A 20,882-nucleotide genomic window follows, 5' to 3' on the forward strand; every position below is an offset into this window, starting at 1 on the left:
TTTTGCTGCCTTCACCAGTCTTGAGGTTTGCAAACAACCACAACAGAGCAAATGCATCAGATGTTGCTGATTTAGGCAAGAGCTATGTGGCAAATCAATTGAGTCATCTTAGGCAATAAAACAAGGCCAGCCTATTCCATAGACTAAATTCAGGCTCTCGACGGTAAATATGTAGGAAGAAAGAGGGAAAACAAATATTACAACTAGACAGTGATATTTTTTTTAAGTTTTCTTATTTGTTGTCACTTAATTTCTCTAATTTATCTCTCCAGATGAGGTTTGCTTCAAATAAGCTTTATTCTCAGTTCTGTAGGAAGAATTTAGGGTAACAGTTTCTGATCAGAGGCCTGTGATCTTGTTGCTTACTACAAAGTATACTAGTGATGCAATAGTTTGGTTCATGGTGTGACTTAACAAGTTCTATGTACGCATGTTCACTGCCTGATCCAACAGACTATTTCCAAGAATTCCAAGAAATATTTCCATGCCAGATATTTCCAGGAAAGTCGGAAACAGAGCAGTCTTGGCATGCAATTTATTTTGCTTCTCACCACTGAATCTAGCGGTACATTGTCATGAACTTGGAAATCCCTGTTAGGAAGCATGGAAAATAATCCATGGCACGTTTCATAGGATGAGTAAATTGTCATTGCAATATTGCGTAGGAATGTGTTAAATACATTATATGGATTGTGCAAAGAGCAGCCTTCTTTCACTTCTCACGGTCAGATCATGTTATTCCTCCTCCTTTGCCTTAATTCTTGTTTTATGAGGAAGGGGAAAAATGTCTCAGTCTTACAAAGATGCTACAAAGTCAGTTTGCCAAAGTTACTAAGTTAATGACTGTGGAGTATTTCAAGCATTCTAGAACATGTCTGGGCCACCTGTGTGGCTGCCAGTGTTAAAGAGAACAACATTCAATATCCCTCTGCACCTCCTACGCGGGCTTAAAGTTATGAGAGCAAATGCTGAATAATATGAAGATGGCCATGTGAGGAGTTCAAGGAATTACTTTCAACTGCTACTGTTGCTGTTCCTCATTCAGTTGCTTCTAAACCAGGGGTAGGCAACCTCGGCTCTTTTATGACTCGTGGACTTCAACTCCCAGAATTCCTGAGTCAGCACTCAGGAATTCTGGGAGTTGAAGTCCACGAGTCATAAAAGAGCCGAGGTTACCTACCCCTGTTCTAAACCTTGGTAATGAAGTGGACCTAATTCAGCTAATAACTACATCTTTGAGTTTTTGTAAGCTCATGTTTGTGTCATTTTACCTTCTTCTGCTAGGCTCATTTTTAATGCCTTCAGTATTTCCAAGTAACAGGGGCTTCTCCAGTGACTTGCCCTTGTGTTCAAAACATTTATTAAACTGCAGCATCCCTAGGTTTTTTAGCGATTTCTAGTGAGTCGTTTAGTACTGAGTGATTTGTTCTTGTGGCCAAAGTATTCTCAACCATTTTCTCTAGCACCGCAATGCCAACACATCCATTTTTCTTTGTTTAGACTTTCACAGCAATATATTACAATAGGAAAAACTATAGGTTTGACAATGCAAATCTTTCTTGCTTGGATGTTGTCTGCAATTTAATACTTTGTCTAGATCTGTCATAATTACAACAGATTATAATCTTTTTCCCAAGTAGTGAATGTCTATGCCATGATTACAGCAATTTTAAAAAAAGCTTTTCTTATTCATCACTATTCAAGGAACTATATTATCAGTGAAAGCCAATCGCCTATTGTAAGTCCTTAGAACAAGGACTTTTCCTCTTTCTGTCTGCAGCTCTGTCTCCCATGTAAAGAAATGCAGAGCTGTCTCAAGGGAATATAGGAGAAATCCTTTTGGTGGGAAGTTGGAGAACAGATTACAATCTTAAGATAGAAGGAAAGAAACTCAAAATAGCATTACCTTGATTTTGTTCAGTATAAAATGGAACCTTTCCTCAGGCTTTCAAGATGAATATCAGCCCTTCAAGTCGGGCCAGGTCAACAAAGAGGCATGGCAAGGATTCCAGAATTGTTCAATTCTGTAGCAAGGTGGATTCACAGAATTTCATTATCTCTGCTGAACCTGACCAGCAGGCATCGAACTCAAAATGCAACGCAAATTATTTCTACCAGGGCTTTTCAACCTTTTCACCCATTGTACCACTTTTAGGATATGGCAACATCCGAGTACCACCAATCGCCTAGCTCCAGCCATCCCTTGCTTAGGCTTGTGTGGTGCTGCCACCGGTTCAGCTCATTCCCCTCCCCTGCTACCACTTTTCTAGGATGGTCGTGTACCACCTACCCGTACCACTGGTTGAAAAGCCCTGATTTATACTGTTCTAGTAAATGTCTTTCTGGCCCACTCTTCCCAGAAGGGTCCAAGTCATTTCAGAAAAAGACTGCTGAAACTTGATGGGGTTTTTGTGTTCGGTTAGACTCACTCTTTCACCAGCACCACTCTGGTGCCACAGTCAGCATTCTCGGATTTCTATGGAGCTTATTGGAGTCTCTTCTCTCTTCAGGAGCAAGGTATCTGTTCAATCAATCTGTCTGAAGCATCCAACGGACAACCTCTTTGTTGCCTCATCTCCCAGTGTTCCTCACTGAGCAAAGCAGGGGTGTCAAACTCAATTTCATTGAGGGCCGCATCAGCATTGCGGTTGCCCTCACGGGGCTGGGTGGGTATCTCCAGGGTGGGTGTGGCCTACTGGGTGGGCGTGGCTACAGTGTGTATGGCCTACTGGGTGGGTGTGGCCAGCTCTACATTGTTCGCATCAAGGGTGCCTATGGGGGCCTGGGAAGGAGTGGGACAGTTCTGAGGGTCTCTGGCACAAGGAGGGTCTCTGGGCCAGGGCCAAGGCAGTGGGGGCTGTTCCCTCACTGTTTCCAGGATGGCTTCGCGGGCCACATGAAACCACTTCGCGGGCCGGATCCGGCCCCCGGGCCTTGTGTTTGACATGTCTGGAGCAAAGGAATTTTTCTGGCTCAGCCAACAAGAAGAGGCTTCTCAGGTACAATCCCTGTCCCAGGCTATAGCCTTTTCCCAATTCCAGCAGGCAACCAAATCTCTAGCAGAGTTGTCTCCAGGATTTTGGAGAAACCCCAAGCACCCTCTGGAAAGGGAGGAGATCCATTGGATGCTTCAGACAGATTGATCGAACAGATACCTTGCTCCCAAAGAGAGAAGAGACTCCAATAGGCTCCATAGCAGTCCGAGAACGCTGACTGTGGCACCCTCAGATCACATCACATTTTCTCCAAGACAAAAACAATGTCAGATTGGGCTTATTTTCTATTATCTCAGAAAGCAAGATTAGAACAGATGCATCAAAATTACAAAGAACTACTAGATCAAGCTCCTCAGAAGGAACTTCCTGTCTGGCAAGTTGTCAGTAGAACAGGCTGCCATATAAAATGCTGAGATCCCTTTTTACAGGTAGTTTTCAAGTTATGACCACAATTGGGACCTGAATTCCCATGATACGTTCTTGTGATTGTAAAGGAAGTCATCAAGTTACCAACCTCATTTATGACCATTTTTACTGAGGTAATTAAATCAGGCAATTATTAAGTGAATTCAGCTTTTCCAGTTGACATGGCTTGCTGGAAACCAATTGGAAAGCTTGCAAATTCCAATTACTTGATCATAGGATGCTGCAACCAGTTGTAAATACAAGTCAGTTGCCGAACTGCTGAATTGTGATCACATGACCAATAGTTGTATGTATGAGGAAAAGTTGTAAATCACTCTTTCTGAGGCCATTATAACATTGAACTGTCATTAAATGAACAATTGTAAGATAAGGACTACTTGTACTACTGTGTTTCCCCCAAAATCCCACCCCGAAAAAAAGACCTACCCTGATTAGTGAGGGTGGGCCTAATATAAACCGTACTCCAAAAATAAGCTCTAATTAGTACCGCACCCACTCCGTCCCACCTGGCTGTCGCAATGGGGTACATTGTGCCGCTGCCACCACAACGAGGCGGGGGAGGGGGTGGAGCTGCCCCACATGCCCCACACCCGCTTCCTTCAGGGCTCCCCCCAGCCAGGCTATTCCTTGCTCCCTTTCACTCCCCTCCCAAGCTGGACTGCCATGCTACCGTATGGAGGATGGGCGGGGTAGACCTGGTCCCTCTCCGCTGTTTCAGAGCCAGGGGGGAGTGATGGCGAAAGGCTCCACTGCCGCTGTGTGCCACTGGAGGGTTTTTTTCATTCTCCGTCCCACAGATCACCTACCTGGTGGCATCTGCCACCTGCTTCTCCTCCGCCAACTCTCCTGTGGCTTGCCCCATGACTGGGTGGCACAAGCCTCCCCCACCACCTCCCTCCGTCGCCGCCACTGGAGAGAATGGAGAATGGCAAGCGGAGCGGCTGTGCACAGCGATGCAGAGCAGAGAAGAGCACTTGCTTGTGGCCCTGCATCCGCCTCACATCTCCCTTCTCAAAATGGCAGCCCCATTTCCTGCCGCTTCTCCCAGCACTGCCAGTGGCGTAGCGTGGGGGGTGCAGGGGGGGGCCGGCCGCACCGGGTGTAACATCTGGGGGGGCGCGCTCGCACTCGCAGCTCTCTGCCCCTGCCTGGCTCACTCACTCTCTCTCACTGCAGTGCTGGCTGTGTGAATCTGATCCGAGCCGTCGGGTCGCCGCCCACTGTGGAGGGGGGAGGGTGCCAGGCGTGCGGTTAGGGGGCACAAATTACTTGCCTTGCCCCGGGTGCTGACAACCCACCCTACGCCACTGAGCACTGCTATAGAGCTTGGCGCACCATCACCCAGCTCCTCCCTCTTCCTGAAAGCAAAAAAAAAAAAACTTCACTAACCTGCTTTCCAGCTCTGGCTCATTTCTCTCCTGCTGCAGGGAAAAGGAGTTCCTGAGACTTCAAAAAGTTCAGTCAGACCTTCCAAGTTCTCACGGGGAAAAAAAGATCTCGCGAATATAAGACACAGCCCAACCAAAAGTGAGACCTAATGCCACTTTGGATGCAAAAAGTATATAAGAGCGGGTCTTAATTTCTGGGAAACACAGTAGAAGTTTTCAAATTTAGAGTGGATGGTCATCTGTCAGAGATGTTCCACTGAATCCTGCAGTAGGATGTAAACTGGACTGAAAGATCTTTTAAGGTATCTTCCAATTCTATGGTTGCTTTTCCGTTACCACTTAAATTATTTAAGCCAGGGGTGTCAAACTCGTCACATGACATATCGTGACTTTTTTCCATTGCCGGCAATGGGGTGGGCACGGTTTCAACATGACACATCCGGCCCACGGGCTGGCAGTTTGACACCCCTGATTTAAGCAGTTACTTATTAAATTACTTAACCAATCTATCTTTTAACTTGGTGGGGATCACTTTAGAATAGGATTCTGTGATGCTCCACAGAATCCATATCAAAACCATCTCAGTTACTACATACCAGGAGTGAAAGCCAAATATCACCACTGGTGCTTTATTTTTAATTTATTAAACGACAGTGATGTATTATGAGTTGTAAGAGTAAATTTTAGTAAATAAATAAAGTGAAACAAGAGGTTCTTTTAGGACAAAAATTCACACAAATATTTGTTTTCATTATATGCGTTGTGCCTCAAAAGATTGCATAAGAGTGCTTTTCTACAGGAAGCAGATGGACATTCCAGAAATCAAAGGAAAGCTACTCATACTATTTAAAAACTTCCTCTTTCCACTTTGGAGTGACTAATTGCCTAAGGAGAGGCTTAAAGTCCCTCTACAATTGCCCGTGTGATAAAGCACAAAATAATTGTGTGGTGATTAAAAATAATATTTATAGCTACAGTCCTAAACATAATCTCTGGAAAATGCAACATTGTATTTGTGCATTATCAGACTATGTCTATAAACAACTGTATCAATTCAAAACCAAATTTTGATTATCTTTTAAGCCAGAGATCATCACGGAGAAACACATGAAATTTCACGTAGAGCAAACTGAAGGGCAGGGGGGAATGTTTTTTGATATTTTTCTCTAAAATGAAATTAATACAGTTACAGAAAAGAATAACTGAAAAATTCAGTTTTGCTAGCCATTGGCAATACTGCTGTTGAATGCTGTGAGAGCTGTTTCTTGCCTGGAAGTTGGGGCATTTTTTCTGTACTCTGTTCAGATATGTATCATTGAGTTCTAATGGCTGATTTGTTAAATCAATCCTAAAGTTTCATTTCTTGTAACGCCTTTTGAATTTGGCTCTTCAGAAAACCTCTCTGTAAGAAGCTGATTCAAGATGTGGTCATGTCCCTGGCAAATAATGGAAGTTAATGGGAGTTATTTAAAGTAGTTCTCCGTTTCCAGGACTTAGTCGTTTAATGATTAAACCACCTCTTTAGCTGATACCCAGCTTTTAAATTGCCGAGAAAATAACTTGTTATATGTTTTTTGTACGATCCAGTACTGAGGGCCACACAGCAACCTTTAAATGTTTTGTTTACCTCATTTTTCCAGAAATTTATACCTTTGTTCCTCTTTTGGGGGGGGGATTTTGAAAGGACAATTATATGCATGTATGTTCTGCATTGATAATGCCATGCCACTACCATTCGTTATTTGAGACAAATTCTTGAGCAACCTATTAGGATTAATTGGATGAACAGGAACAGAATTATTTTTAGGAAGAAACTTACAAAAATTGTAGCGTGGCTCATAAAATAACTTCAAACATCCATTTTACATAACTGCCTTCAGACATCTGGAATACTAGTCCTATCCAGTAACTTTCCACCAAGGAATCCCCACCCCCACCCCCCACCCCGGCTTCTCCCCCAGCCCCTTCCATGTATCATCTAGCAAGTAACTTTTGTAAAATTACCAAAAATGCTACAAAAACTACTCATTTAAACTGAATTAATTAATAAGCACCATTGTTGATGCCCATATGCATCACTGCACTTCATATTGTACTGAGTGGATTAGGACACAGAATGTTGCTTTGCTAAAGGAGAATCAGAAAAGATAAACCCTCATTGGGATGAAGCGTCAGGAATTGTGGAAAAATATTGTTCAGAGGGAGTGAAGCTATATGCAACTGATAAAGTGCTCCTTTGTGGTTAGTGCTAAGGTATGCAAGTGCTCATTCAAGGTTACAAATATTGACTGTCTGTATACAGAATACATAGGAGTGTCTCTAGAAAACAGTGTTGCAGTTTATTGAGATATTCCAGCTGGTTGGGAACCTTGTACACAGAAAATGTGGGAGGAAAGGATGGATAGTCTGTCAAAATAAAAGATGTTTACACCATTTCCTCCTTTTGGTGAAAAAAACAAAACAATGTTGATGCTTGTGTGGGTGTGTGGTAGTGACTTTGTTGCTGATTGGCTTTGTCTTTCAATGTAGAGAGGCTAAGATTTTCTTTCAGTCTAACACAGCCCCCAGATTTGCACCCTGTGTATCATACCCTCAGCTGTGATTTCCTGCATTATCACCTTCTCCACCCCCTGAAATATGAGTTTATTTTACTAAGGCATTTTTTTATAACAAAACTTCATATTTGTAATTGTTGTTTATTTTTTTCTTCGCCACCACTTTCAGCTTTTCAAATGGCTATTTTTTTAAAAAAATATATGCTAGTGGATTTATGCATAATTATGCATTACTCTGAAAATAGGTAATAATAATTACTGTAAGTCAATTACAAAAGACTGCTTTACTCAGGTGGCTTATTTCCTGCGACAATACCTTTAACATCATCAAACATCAACATCTGGCTATGCCAGGTCCTTGGAAAGGACTCGATGAGCAGATAAAAATGCCAAATCCAGTCTGAACATCTGACTGACTGTGCAACAAAATGAATTAAAACGCCAAATTAAGTCTGAACATCTGGCTGACTATGCAACCAACTATAATAATAAAAAAAATATTGGCTGCTCAACTGTCATTGACTTTAGGATATTTTCTGTGTTAAGAGAGCAAGAAAATAAATAAGCACATGTTACAAATGGAAATATAATGTAGCAATTAATGTTAAGGATATGATTTAAATTAGGCGTTTTCAAAACTGGACTGAATATAGTTCCTGGAGCCCAAAATAAGGACCAGTCTTTTAGGGAGTATCTACTCTTCTAGTGAATGAGGTTAAATGTCCCTAGCTTCAGAAAGGAGAAAAAGAAGGATTTGGGAAACTACAGAGCAGGCCCAAAACAGGAGGATTTTAAAGCAAATGACAAAATTAAAGGGCAGAATTAATCAACTGGATTGATAGATAGATGGCATTTAAAGCAAATGACAAGCAAAATTAAAGGGCAGAATTAATCAACTGGATTGATAGATAGATGGCATTTAAAGCAAATGACAAGCAAAATTAAAGGGCAGAATTAATCAACTGGATTGATAGATAGATGGCCACGCTATATCTCTAACTCTGAATAAATGTAAATCTTGTGTCCAGAGAGTTTAAATCATCTGTCCAATATGTCCTCATTCAGTGCGGATATCTGAATGAGGTTAAATGTCCCTAGCTTCAGAAAGGAGGAAAAAGAAGGATTTGGGAAACTACAGAGCAGGCCAAAAACAGGAGGATTTTAAAGCAAATCCCAACATTCTGAAAACTATGTAGTAGTGAAGAACTACAAGCAATGAAGTCTGCGAAGGACAAGGCTTGCTAAACTGTTAGTATATTTTTGTTGTTGTTGTTAGCTGCAAAGTTGTGTCCGACCCATCGCAACCCTATGGACAACTTTCCTCCAGGCCTTCCTGTCCTCTACCATCTTCTGGAGTCCATTTAAGCTCACGCCTACTGCTTCAGTGACTCCATCCAGCCACCTCATTCTCTGTCGTCCCCTTCTTCTATTGCCCTCAATCTTTCCCAGCATTAGGCTCTTCTCCAGTGAGTCCTTCCTTCTCATTAGGTGGCCAAAGTATTTGAGTTTCAACTTCAGGATCTGGCCTTCTAAAGAGCAGTCAGGGTTGATCTCCTCTAGGACTGACCGGTTTGATTGCCTTGCAGTCCAAGGGACTCACAGGAGTCTTCTCCAGCACCGTAGTTCAAAGGCCTCAATTCTTTTGTATATTTTTAGACTGCTACAAATATATCTTACTTTCAATAAAGCATTTGACTAAGTACTTCACAGTATTCTGATTTAGCAATGTAGTTAAATGTAGCCTGAATGGCCTGGCAATTAAGTGGAGGACTACCTGGCTTAAAGGGAATTTTCAGAAAGTACTCAGTAATGATCCCTCATTGAAACTGGAGAGAGGTATTGAGTGGGTTGTCACAACCTTCATTCTTAGGACCTGTACTCATCAGCATTTTTGTTAATTAGTTAGATGAAGGGATGGAGGAAATGCTGATCAAATTTGCAGATAACACAAAGGTAGGGTACACAATGATCTTGAGAAACCACTTAATTTTATAGTAAAGTAATTAAGCATGTCTCACAAGTTTGCAAGGCAAGGTTGACAAAATATATTAAGTCTGGATTGTTGTACTTATAGAGCTTTAATGTCATGCTTCAGATGCAGAAGTTTCCCAGATGATTATATTTTTAGCTGAGGATTTAAATCTTTATATATTACTACCGGTAAATCAGCCAGGAGAATTTTTCTTCCAAATGGAAGTAGTTTTGTTTTCTCCCTGAAACCAAAAATTTTGAAGAAAGTACTTAAGACAGAAGTATGATTTCTCTTTTGAGAGCTTCATTTTGAACCATCTCCAAGCTGAAAAAGAAAATAGTCAGATTGATTAAACCTCTGTAATGCTAGGATTCAGGAAAATCTGCGTCATATAGTGAACAAATTTTTATTTTACAGTTTTGTCTTTCCTAATTAACATGAATAAAGATGACAATTGCCATTTTTTCCTGTTGAAAAGTAGCTGGAACACTGTTTTTAAAATTGTTTTTAGAAATTTAATAATTTTCCTGGATGAGGAAATTACATTTTTTTCTTTTTTTATGGGGAAACAAAGATCAACTTCTTTGCCAGGTGGTGTTCTTAGCTTGTTTGTCTTTTTTTAGATGTGGTATTAGAGAAGGCCATGCATAAATGCATCTTGAAACCCCTCAAGGACCACGTTGAGATGATGCTGAAAGATTTCCACACAGCTGATGGGTCATGGAAACAGTTGAAAGAGAATCTTCAACTCGTCCGACAGCGAAACCCTCAGGAGCTGGGTGTTTTCGTTCCAACACCAGATTTCGTAGATGTTGAAAAGATTAAAGTCAAATTCATGGCAATGCAGAAAATGTACTCTCCTGAAAAGAAAGTTATGTTGCTACTAAGAGTGTGCAAACTGATTTACACTGTGATGGAAAACAATTCAGGTAAATGTTACATTTGGCCAAAGTGTTTTAAGCTGTTCAGAGATTGTTTCCATAAAATGAGAACCATTTCATCTGCCAAAAGGAATTTCACATTTTCTTTACTTCTGGTGTATTGTAACATCATACACTATTACAGTATTTTAGACAGTCTAAATCTTGGCTCCAGTTGAGATAAGATGTTGTATTTTTTCCAATCTTGGTGCAGTTCAGACTGTCAGATTTCTGTAAGAATGGGGCTAGATATGTTGAATGTGTTGGAGAAAAAAAATATAAGAATTTTAGTTGCCATTACCCTTGCTTCAGATTTCCTTTTGTGAATACTTTATAGAGGTAATTATAGTGATGCTTATTGGTCTGAATTTAAATGATGTGTCACTATTGTATAAGAAAGGCTCCTCATATTGGTGCCAACTCACACTGGTTTTAAGCAAAAAATTTTTTTAAAAAAGTCAAAATAGCAAAATAAACATGGAATATTCTGTGTTTCTTTGGAAATTGCAGTTATGCTCCCACCTCTATATTCACTGCTGAAAAAGGCATTCATTCAATAAATACCATTGTAATTGTTGGTGTTGTGTTATTATATATTGAAGGCTGTTATAAAGTGCTCAATGCAAAAGTCAACTATTTTTATACTGGATGATTAATAATAGCTTAATTCTCTGGTATCTCCATGTGTGATATAACATCTTCATCTTAGCCGTTGAGTCTCAAACTGACCCATTTTGTTCAGTGTAAACCTTCAAGTCCTGATAGTGCAAGAATTGTGTTGTGGAGTTCAATTATTTGAAAACGTTTGAGGACATTTACTAACATGGATGGATGAATGAAATTCTTTTATATAAGAAAATGTGGGTTTATTTTTAATCAAATGTTTCCAGACATACTATTCCTCTTTTACCAGTCAAAAAATCCTAAATAATAAAAGTGTTGTTGCTATCAGCAAAAATAAAGCATTAAAGTCATGAATTGGTGATTTTGAAATCTACTTTCATACATCTCCAATAACATGAAGAGGTAGGGTTAGTTAATAGAAGACCATGGACTGGTTTGATTCATGAAGTGTTTCAATATGTGAACAGGAGTTAATTTGTTTAAATTTTGGAGCTATTTGTTCTTAGTGTATTGGTTCTGTATTACATCCTGATTCCACTCCTTAAGGAATTCTGTTGAGACACAGCTATTGAGATCATCTAAATCAGGGGGCTGGCTGAGGAATTCTGGGAGTTGAAGTCCACAAGTTATAAAAAGGGCCAAGTTTGAAGACCCCTGATCTAAATGATATTAGAATAAATTCCTATTCTATAAGCAAAGTTAAGGCTGCATCCAAAAGCTCCATGAGTTCCTATAAACCTCAGACTATATTCAGTGACAGTATTATAAGCATCTGAATGCTTGTCATGGATAAAAATGAAATGGAGAGTACAGCTTTATAAATGGAGAACAGCAAAAAGATCTGGCAATTAATTCTGCTATTGTTTGTGTTCTGCCTCTCTACATTTCCTATCCTTTTCCTAGGGAGAATGTATGGGGCTGATGATTTTTTGCCAGTGTTGACCTATGTTGTGGCTCAGTGTGACATGCTGGAGTTAGATGCTGAAATTGAGTACATGATGGAACTGCTGGACCCATCCTTGTTGCATGGAGAAGGTAATGTCCTTGAAACTTTAAGGATGACTTTTCTCCCAGGAATGTGATTACTGATAGTATGTCTGAATAGAGAAACTTGAAAAGTATGCCAAGGCTTCTAACTTGTTACAAACTGCTTATCAAAGAAGTCCTGCAAAATAAAACAAAAGATAACCAAACCAAATGAAATTAAAAATCTTTTTCCCAGTTGTTATGGGAAGTAAAAAGAGGGCATATTTTAATCAACGAAGTATGTGTCTATGTGTCTCTGTGTGTAACTTGGAAACCAGAAAATATGTTAGCCTTTTAGATTATAATAGCTACAATATGTTAACGCTTATTGCTTGAACAACAAGTCTTATTCAGTGTGACTTTCCTCACAACAAAGCAAACAAACTATACTTCTTGTGATATCCAGTTGTGTTTCTGAAAAGTCTCTCTTATGGCATTCCACTAATATGGAAAAGGGTTTTTTCATGTTTATGTTTTTGAATGTCAGTTAAAAATAATCGTTCTTCATTATAGAAGTGGATTACTTCAGATTTGTATTTCCATTTTGAGAGCCTGGAAAATCTACAGATTAGTCTGGCTGCCAGCAGTTGCTATGGTAGATGGTCTACAGTCTAGACCAGGCATGTAAACTTGCGATGTCACATGATGGCACGACATATCGGGACTTTTTCCCCATTGCTGGCAATGGGGTGGGCATGGTTTCGGTGTGACGCATCCAGCCTGCGGGCTGGCAGTTTGACATGCCTGGTCTAGACATTGGTATTTGAACATAGATTTTTTTAATATTTATATTTTATTGTGTTTTACTAATCTAGATTAAATGTTAACATACATTGCAGGTCCATGTATCTTATTCCATACGCTAAATAAATAAATGTATTTCCATTAATTAATATGATTCTCTAGAACATTTGTTGATCTATAATGCAGAAGAAAAATATTTCCTTGCCTATAGAAATAATAGAGAGTATACATATGAGATTAAGAGAGTTCAGTGTTGAGGAAGTGACTCTTTTTCTGTGCCTTTGCTTACCAGTATCCCATCTTTTCCCTTTTAGTACAAAATTGTGTTAATTTTAAAATTGTTTAGAATAAATGATAGAATTCAAGGGAATTAAAAGGACATATGCATCAGATTAACAAGCTTGGTAACAGTTTGGAGTGTTTTAGCTTAGGATGTAAAATAAAATTAGCATGGATAGGAGCATGTTTGCAAAATCCACCAACGTGGATGTGTTCAGTGGACAACAGCAGTAAAGAGAGTCCACTAGTATTTGCATTCCACTAATCAAAAGTTTGCATTAGAAACCTCAGGCTTGTTCAAGAGAGATAATTGTAAAAGTATGACTGATATTAAAAGGCATTCATTAAAGAAGCATTCCTTGTTATTCTTTTTTTCCCTCAACTCCAGTATTATTTATCTTTTCAAGACTTTTATTTATTTACAGGACTTATATGGCCACCTACCTCATACAATGACCCTAGATAGCTGTTAGCAATTCATAAAATAGAATTAAAAACATCTCTTCTCCGCCCCCCCCCCCACCAGAGCTAGACCAAACCTTCTCACAACTCAACCTCCCATTCTAGACCAATGCTTGGGGAAAAGCTAGGTCTTCCTAGCCATCCCAAAGGCTAAAAAAGTAGGGATCCCACTGATTTCTGGTGGGAGACTGTTCCAAAGACCTGGGAAAGCCACTGAAAAGGTCCCATTAGATGGCAACATTGAAGGGGGGAACTGGAACATACCCACCCTATCTAAACTAGTGGGTGAGCAGATACCCTTGGGAGAGGTAGTCCCACAAGTAACCTGAGCCAATTTTTCATATCCGATGCAGAGATTCTTCCTACCCTCTCCAATATAGGTGGACTCCATGCAGACCGCACAAATGTCCTAGGTTATGCCTCCCCAATGTGCTGCATTCATGTTCTTGCAGGCCTGCCACAGGCATTATTGTATTCCCTGAGCGGATTTTTGCATATTAACACAACTGGTCCTGTGCAGAGATTTTTCTCCAGCCTGCATGCAGATTCTTTTGATTTAGTAGTTGATTTGGAGTACCCTCATCTCAGGAAAAGATACAGCTGCTTTAAAGGGAAAAGGAGGGCTAAGAGAAATGGCAAAGAGAGATTTCTAACTTAGGATGATCTAATTCATAGCTGGGTCTTTGAATCAGTGCATTGTATTTGTGTCATCCAGTAGTGGGGCTGCTATTTCTATTACTGCTTTTTCAGCTTTTTGCATATTACCCTTTAGATATATAGGTCAATGAGAGAAAGAAACATCAAGTAGTGGCTCTTTCCAGTCGGCATTAATGTAGCCAAAACTGTATTTGTCTTAGCATGTGCATAACCTCTAGGAGAAAAACATATAAATGTGTCTGTTCTCTATAAATGTCTGTTGACTCTTCCATTGGGAGTAAGTGGCATTCAAAGTGATTGCAAGCATTTTCAGAAGATATTTGCATTTTAAATAGGGCCTAGACTAGAGTATGTCTTCCATTCTAAAGAACTATTTCTTTATTTTTCTACGTTTTCAGTGATTTGATCCAGCATGAGTCTGGAACAGAGAAACATTCCAGAGACTCTTTGCCTCCAATCCCAAGGCAGCTGGAAACAAAAGAATGCCGAAGCTGTTAATTCTGGAAAGAAACTTCCCTTTCCAAGAGAAAACAAAAACAACTTCGACTCAGCTGCTTGCCAAGAGGCTGGATGCTGATGTTTGCTAGGCCACCAAACAACATTTCTTTCCCAAAACCTTGGTGGCTGAGGGGAGGCGGGCGTAAGTCCCTCTCTGTGAAAGAGCATCATGCTTAGAGGGGCTGAGAGAAATTTTCCAAAATTCCAGTCACTTGATAATTCCTGAGGGTATCTCCCAGGGCTACACCTTTCAGGTATACACAAATATATGTGTGGTTGCCTACAGTAGCACATATGCACGTGGGTGTATTACTCTTGCACAGGTATATTCTCTTGCACAGATTGCGATGTTTTGTTCCCATGGGCAATTGACCTGTAGTTATTTTAAACCTCTTTCTTTAGAAAGAAAAGATCTGAGTCATCTCCTTTACTCCGCCCCTTCTTTTTTTCTTTTTTTCCTTTTTGCCTTTGGATCAGTCTTTAAAAATGCTACGGCCTTAGACAAGTCCATTCAGTTTTATAGGCAGCAGTTTGAGAAGCGCTGTTGCCTTCTTCCTAAGGCAGGGGTAGGCAACCTTGGCTCTTTTATGACTCGTGGACTTCAACTCCCAGAATTCCGCTGGCTCAGGAATTCTGGGAGTTGAAGTCCACGAGCCATAAAAAAGCCAAGGTTGCCCACTCCTGTCCTAGGGCTTAGAGGGAGTGACCATCCCAAAATTAGCCAGCTAGCTTTCATGTTGAAGGCGAGACTTAGAGCTCAAGGTCCTCCATTCCTAGTCCAGCATCTTAATCACTAGATGAATCTGGTCTTACTCCTAATGGAATTCAAACTGATCAAGTGAAAAGCAAGAGCCCACCACACTCTGCCAGGGACTTTATGTGGATCACAGATTCTCCATTACTCATCCCTGCTTTTAAGTGATAGTGTAAAGCAGACATGTCAAACACAAGGCCCGGGGGCCGGATGCGGCCTGCGAAGTGGTTTCATGTGGCCCGCGAAGCCATCTTGGAAACAGTGAGGGAACGGCCCCCACTGCCTTGGCCCTGGCCCAGAGATCCTCCTCCTGCCAGAGACCCTCAGATCTGTCCCCCTCCTGCCCAGGCCCCCATAGGCACCCTTGATGCGAACGATGTAGAGCTGGCCACGCCCACCCAGTAGGCCATACGCACTCTAGCCACGCCCACCCAGTAGGCCACGCCTACCCAGGCCACACCCACCCGGCCCCTTGAGGGCAGCCGCAATGCTGATGCGGCCCTCAATGAAATTGAGTTTGACACCCCTGGTGTAAAGCTTCTGATTTATCTGCTATACTTGTGCAGGGCTAATAATAGATGAAGATAGAAACTAAAGGAGCAGAAAGGTTTAATTCACCGTTGGCATAACTATTTTGAAGCTTCCTTTTTACAGAAATCTTTTTCTATATAAACATTCCCACTGCAGAACTTCTCTACTTTGCAGAATATTCTTGAGTTGTAAACATGTATCTTCAGTATTCGTGACATTTCAACCAGATCTCTTGACTTCACTAAATGAATAATACAGTATTATTTTTTTACAGTGGTGTGCTGTAATGGAAAACATGATAGATAAATAGCCATTAAAGAGGACTTGACCTCCTCACTGAAAATCCCTAACAAGTTTCTGAGAAAACGTAGGACTCTGACATGTTTCCAAATAAGTGCCAAACTATTTTACCTGAGTTTCTTCCAAATTAATGCACCGTGGAAATTATGGATATGGTTTTGATTTATTCCTTCACATGTAACCAACTCATTAATAATAATTCCTCTCCTCGTAATTTTCACAGGAGGCTACTATTTGACAAGTGCATATGGAGCACTGTCCTTAATTAAAAATTTCCAAGAAGAGCAAGCAGCCAGACTGTTGTGTTCGGAGGCCAGAAATACTCTCAGGCAGTGGCATAAGCGGAGAACAACAAACAGAACAATCCCATCTGTTGACGATTTTCAGGTATCGTTTATGTTTTCCAGGAAATGTTTTTTTCTGTATCAAGGTAGAAGACTGGTGTTATAGAGTGCGTAGCACTGTACATATAATTTCCCCTGGCAGATGTTAGTTAAGCAACTAACTTCCTTGGAAAAAGTCAAATGCAATGTATCAATTACATTCAGAATTAAAAATGGGGAGAAAGATTTCATTCAACTAACAAAAAAACATACAGGAGATGCGTGTGATCAACGGCCATTACTAAGTGGTGTGAGATCATGTGCTTTTTCTCTTATTCACTGCATTGCTCGGCAATTGAAATTTTATTTATTTATTTATTTTATTTATTTATTTTAATTCCATTTATATCCCGCCCTTCTCCGAAGACTCAGGGCGGCTTTACAAACTTAGCAGTAGCCTTCATTCTATGTATATGCCTGCTTATTAGGGCTTTCACACACACCCCAAGCGGCATTATTACAAAGTCAGCTTATTGCCCCCAACAATCTGGGTCCTCATTTTACCTACCTCGGAAGGATGGAAGGCTGAGTCAACCTTGAGTCTGGTGGGATGCGAACCTGCACTAATTGCAGGCAGCTGGTTTTAGTCCCACGTAGGACTGTTAAGTGAGGATTACCTGTAATACAAGGACAAATTGTGTTCCAGCATGCATACTTTGCATTTATTTCTTCCCTTCTTTATCAACTCCTTCCTTCCTTCTTTGTTTTCTCTGAATCCATCATATGTTCCCTCAGAATCTTTGCAATACCCATTTGCATATTAATTTTATGCAACACCATTCTCAACAATACCTTCCTTTTTTATGTGAATAATAGTATTAGTGATAGTAGTAGTAGTAGTAGTAGTAGTAGTAGTAGTAGTAATAATAATAATAATAATAATAATAATAATAATAATAATAATAATAATAATAATTTGTTTGTACTGGTACAAGATGCAGCATTGAATGCTTTGCTCCTGAGTGTATATTTAATTTTTCCCATATATTTTTCCACTCCCCAGAACTACCTACGAGTTGCATTTCAGGAAATCAACAGTGGCTGCACAGGAAAAACATTGCTAGTGAGGCCATATATTACTACAGAAGATGTTTGTCAGCTCTGTGCTGAGAAGTTTAAAGTGGATAATCCTGAGAACTTTAGCCTGTTTCTTTTTATTGATGGCACTTGGCAGCAACTGACAGAAGATACCTATCCCCAAAAAATCAAAGCTGAACTGCACAGTCGGCCACAGCCTCAGGTCTTCCATTTTGTTTATAAGCGCATCAACAGTGATCCTTACGGGGCAATATTCCAGAATGACAACAGTGACCAAAATACTTAAAGCCAATTATTTTAATTGTCATATAAATTGACTGGGAGTTGAAATTAAATGATCCATATTCTCTAAACCCTACTGATTAGTAAAAATATGAATTATGAATTACTATCAGTGATTATACATAATCTACAAAAAAAAATGCTGACATCCAGGTTTACTGGCTCTTTGAAAGCAGAACATAGCATTCACCAGTTGCAACCTGACATTGTGACTTCTCAGTACCATCACCTGCAGATCTGTAGTGAGTTTTACTCTATCTTTATTTTATGCATTATTTTCAATTGCATATGCAGTGGATCTGACTTCTTTTAAACTAACTGTTAGGTTGATCATTTAATCAGTGTATATATGCATTATCTTCCGATGCAGAGCATCAGTAAAAATATGGATAACAATCTTTTTTTAAAACAGTTGCTTTATTATTATTTTATTGAAAGCAACTTTTATATATATTTCAAGAAATTTTATAGCAGTTGCAGGTAAACTGTCATGTTTGTAAAGTATTTTTTTAATGATAAAATATTCTATAATTATGCATGTGATTTTAACACAAAATAGAAAATAAATCTCTTGCTGGTTTTAGAGTAAGTGATGTTTTTTTATTTAATTATGTATTAATATCTAGCTTTCTAAAATGTCAAACCATATTTTTAAAAATGATTTTTAAGCATTTTTGAAATTGGTTATTCAGACTTCAGTTATAAGAAGATGGTTATGTCCGATAGACATGTTTCTGGAAAAGATGGTTATATCAAGTAGGTATGTCAAAAAAGAGTAAGTTTGGTTTAAGATTCACATATATTAGGGAAGAAGAAGATTGAAGAAGCTACTTGGATAAGCAGTGAAACATTTCAAACCATTTTAAAAAAAAGTCCATTTGCCATGACTCAACTTCCAGATATATAGTATGGAAGTGTTCAGAATTAGTACAGGTTTTTATGGTCTTTTATTTAATAAAATTGATGCATATACTGTAACCATGTTTTGAAAATGAGGAGCGGTGTTTCTTTTTCTCTTGAGTAGTTCAATATATATTTGCAGAAGTGTGATTTGGTTTCCAAGAGGACAGTATGTCATTATATCAAACATAATATTGTGAAACTATATCCGGTCTAAAGTATAAGGCTTCTTCTAAAACATGAAGAAATTTGTGAACTAATCATTTTTATTTTTAAACAGCTATAGAAATACTGCTCTGACATCTGTTGTGTTAAAGGCTGCAGGAAAATGAGTTGATCGGTTAAAGGTTTTGCCACAATTCGGAAGCAAGCCCATCAAACACAATTAAAACTGTAAATTTTGCTTTCAGTAGGAATTTTGATAGAAATTGTACTTTTGTACTTAAAAATATCAGAGCTAAGGATTTGCCTTAATCTGTACATTCAGCAGATTTACCAAGATGATAGAACAGTAAACAGTCTTTCAGCTTTACATTTGTGTATGTCATTTGTTTCTGATACTTTTTCTTTAAGTTCCCAAACTACATCCAAGTGAAACTCTATTCTGTCCAATCATAACTAGCAAGGTTTCTGCCCCCCCTGCCCAAATAGGCAATACCAACTGCAGTTTAAAAGATATGGGGAAACAACTGTGTCCCTGCAGCAATTAAATTGTTCAAGGCTAAAGTTCTTGGGATGAGGCTGTGTGAATCTCAGATGTGTAGTATTTACAAAAACTTCTTATTCTTTGAATGAATACAAACAAAATTCTTAAAATCGATAGCACATACCCACCTCACAAGGTTGTTGTTATGAGGGAAATAGAAGGAGGAAGGAGTATTATGAATGTTTGTTACCTTACTTATAAATATAAATAGATAAAAAATCTAATCACAAAATAAAAATAAATATTCCTTATTTGACTTCTCATTCCATTTATTAACAAAAAGATTGAACTGTTAAAGTTAGAAACTAGATGTATTCCAATAATAGTCAGAAAGCAACTTCTAAAGTGTGAAATTATGACTTTTCCAGGAAGCAAAGAATCACAGAGATTAAACAGTCAGTATTCAGTGACGGGAGAAGAGTTTCAAATAAGGGATAATAGTAAGAGATAAACATGGACAATGATTTTGAATCAGTTTCTTAAAAAAAGTGATGCCTCCTTTTCTACATAAAAAGAGATAAAAAAAACCTGTTTGCATTTGGAAGAGAATTTCTCCTAACTAGATAATACGAGCAATTTAATCTTTAAATGCAGAAGGAATCTGGGAAAATGCACATGGCTATCTCAGAACAATGACATTAAACTCTTTTAAGTGTGACAATCCAGCACTCACATAATATATTACTGAAAATGCTGGATTATATATATCTATTTGTAAAAAGAAAGAAAAGAGAGAGAGAGAGAGAGAGAGAAAGAAAGAGAAAGAAAGAAAGAAAAAGAAAGAGAATGAAAGAGAAAGAAAGAAAGGAAAAGAAAAAGAAAGAAAGAGAAAGAAAGAAAGAAGAAAAAGGCTTCCATTATTCTATCTAACTGGACAATTAGAATGCCTTGCAGGTTTCTGAGGAATTATTACAGTATCTTAATACTCTGGGGCTATCAAAAATATCTGACCTACATACACTAATATGTTCTGTTGCACAAGATGCATATGCTTTATGCTTGATTTGCCATGTAACTGTCGGTTCAATGTATTTTTGTTTAATTTAGTAAATGATAAAACAAACCTTTTCTACATGGTAAGGCAATAATACCTGGGCTGTATAAATCCAGACAACTGCTGGATAGCAACAGAAGCACAGAACATGCTACCTCTTTGCTGCCACCTACTGCTATCTGAATTTTTCCTCACCCAGTCTAACATTGCAAGTGTATTTTTGTCAATATGCTTTTAGGATTATGCTGCAAATAAAGTTATTGATGAAACTGCTTCCAACCAAAGAAGCTTACTTGTTTCAAGCTGTGTTAAGTTTTTCTATAAGCAGTGTCTTGTCCAGATATAATGATAAAAGCCCCTTTAATATACAGTAGCCTGAGGATACAGTATTGACAATGGTACTAAAGAAAATATTTTCATATAAAGCAATCGTTTTGAAAAATGGAA

At 39.0% G+C, this 20,882-nt stretch overlaps 1 protein-coding gene across 2 annotated transcripts in view; it reads left to right on the plus strand.

Moving 5' to 3' along the window:
• Nucleotides 1-20,667, plus strand: part of RIN2 (Ras and Rab interactor 2) — a 52,960-nt gene extending 32,293 nt beyond the window's left edge. Inside the window, exons 8-12 of one of the 2 annotated variants that reach the window (XR_014026119.1) lie at nt 9,961-10,266; nt 11,785-11,916; nt 16,356-16,519; nt 17,519-18,077; nt 19,016-20,667. Coding sequence is in view for 1 of the 2 variants with exons in the window: in XM_081325249.1 (XP_081181375.1) it covers nt 9,961-10,266; nt 11,785-11,916; nt 16,356-16,519; nt 17,519-17,839 (923 nt within the window). In the remaining variant the exon portion in view is untranslated. Of the gene's footprint in view, nt 1-9,960; nt 10,267-11,784; nt 11,917-16,355; nt 16,520-17,518 lie in introns of both variants that reach the window. The other variant, XM_081325249.1, reaches the window with a different exon arrangement.
• Nucleotides 20,668-20,882: the final 215 nt, after the last annotated feature.

The sequence above is a fragment of the Vipera berus genome (genome assembly GCF_964194415.1).
Source record: "Vipera berus genome assembly, chromosome: 3".
In the NCBI taxonomy this organism is placed as follows: Eukaryota; Metazoa; Chordata; class Lepidosauria; order Squamata; family Viperidae; genus Vipera; species Vipera berus.